This window comes from Onychomys torridus, chromosome 4 (genome assembly GCF_903995425.1).
Source record: "Onychomys torridus chromosome 4, mOncTor1.1, whole genome shotgun sequence".
Lineage (NCBI taxonomy): Eukaryota > Metazoa > Chordata > Mammalia > Rodentia > Cricetidae > Onychomys > Onychomys torridus.
The window spans coordinates 63,142,668-63,143,925 of record NC_050446.1 but is presented as its reverse complement, the minus strand read 5'-3'; the positions used below and the strand labels follow the sequence as shown (position 1 = coordinate 63,143,925).

The 1,258-nt window shown below is 37.9% G+C and overlaps 1 protein-coding gene across 1 annotated transcript; it reads right to left on the bottom strand.

Moving 5' to 3' along the window:
• On the bottom strand, nt 1–972 carry LOC118581086 (olfactory receptor 1102-like). The gene has a single exon (XM_036182994.1). It carries the CDS (start codon nt 970–972, stop codon nt 1–3), a length of 972 nt encoding a protein of 323 aa, XP_036038887.1.
• Nucleotides 973–1,258: the final 286 nt, after the last annotated feature.

Below are 1,258 nucleotides of genomic sequence, written 5' to 3'. Positions count from 1 at the left end.
TTACATGAAGCAATTTCTCTTGAATAACTTTCTCATTGCCTCTTTCACATCTTTGTTTCGCAAACTATAGATGATAGGATTCACCATGGGAATCACAATGGTGTAAAATGATGACACTACCATGTCACGCTCAAGGGTGTAGTTGGAACTTGGTCTCACATACATGAAGAGGATTGTCCCATGGAAAATGGACACTCCTGTTAGGTGAGCTCCACATGTAGAAAACACTTTCCTCCTCCCTTCAGCTGAATTTATCTTCAAAATGGCCACCAGGATGAAACCATAAGAGACCAGGACAATGAAGATGGTGACTAGCTCAATGGAGCCTGCGCAGTAGAAGAGAAGAAGTTGATTTAAGTGAGTGTCAGAACAAGAAAGTGCCAGCAATGGAGGAATATCACAGAAGATGTGCCTAATTTCATTGGATCCACAGAAAGAAAGGCTAAAAGTAGCCACTGTGTGTACAGTAGCATGTAAAATTCCACCAGTGTATGAAGCGACAATGAGTGGCACATAGATTCTGGGTGACATCCTCACTGCATACAGAAGTGGGCTGTAGATTGCTAAATAATGGTCATAAGCCATTGCTGCCAAAAGGAAATATTCTGTGGTTCCAAATGTAACAAAGGGAAGCATCTGCATTGCACATCCAACAAGTGAAATGGATTTAGTCTTTGAAAGAAAATTGACCAACATTTTGGGAGTCAGCACTGTTGAAAAACAAGCGTCCAACAGTGACAAAACAGTCAGAAAATAGTCCATGGGGGTGTGGAGCCGTGCATCCTCAATGACCAATACAACCAAGCACAGATTTCCTATCAGAGTTACAAGGTATATTGCAAGAAATAATATAAACAAGAATATTTTCATGTCAAAGTCATCTGTGAATCCCAGTAGTATAAACACTGTAATTTCAGTCACATTGTTCACCTTAATTTTTTCTGCATTTTTCTCTGATGGAGTCCTTGTCATTTCTGGTTTCACGTGCAGATTCTAAATGCAACACTCTGTAAACTTAAAGTCAATAACATCATACACTCATGCTCATATATGGGAAAGTTGTTTGAAATTGATGAGATTGTCAGTAAATGAAATGAGTTTGAGTAGATGCATTTCTCTGTTTAAATAAATTGGAGAAAGGTTAATTTTCTCTTATTGAATAAATTTATTAGGCTAAAAAAGATAGCCAGTGCAGCTTTGTTAACTCCAGTTGCCCTCATCATTCAAATACCTTCATTAAAATATTACAGTAAAATTA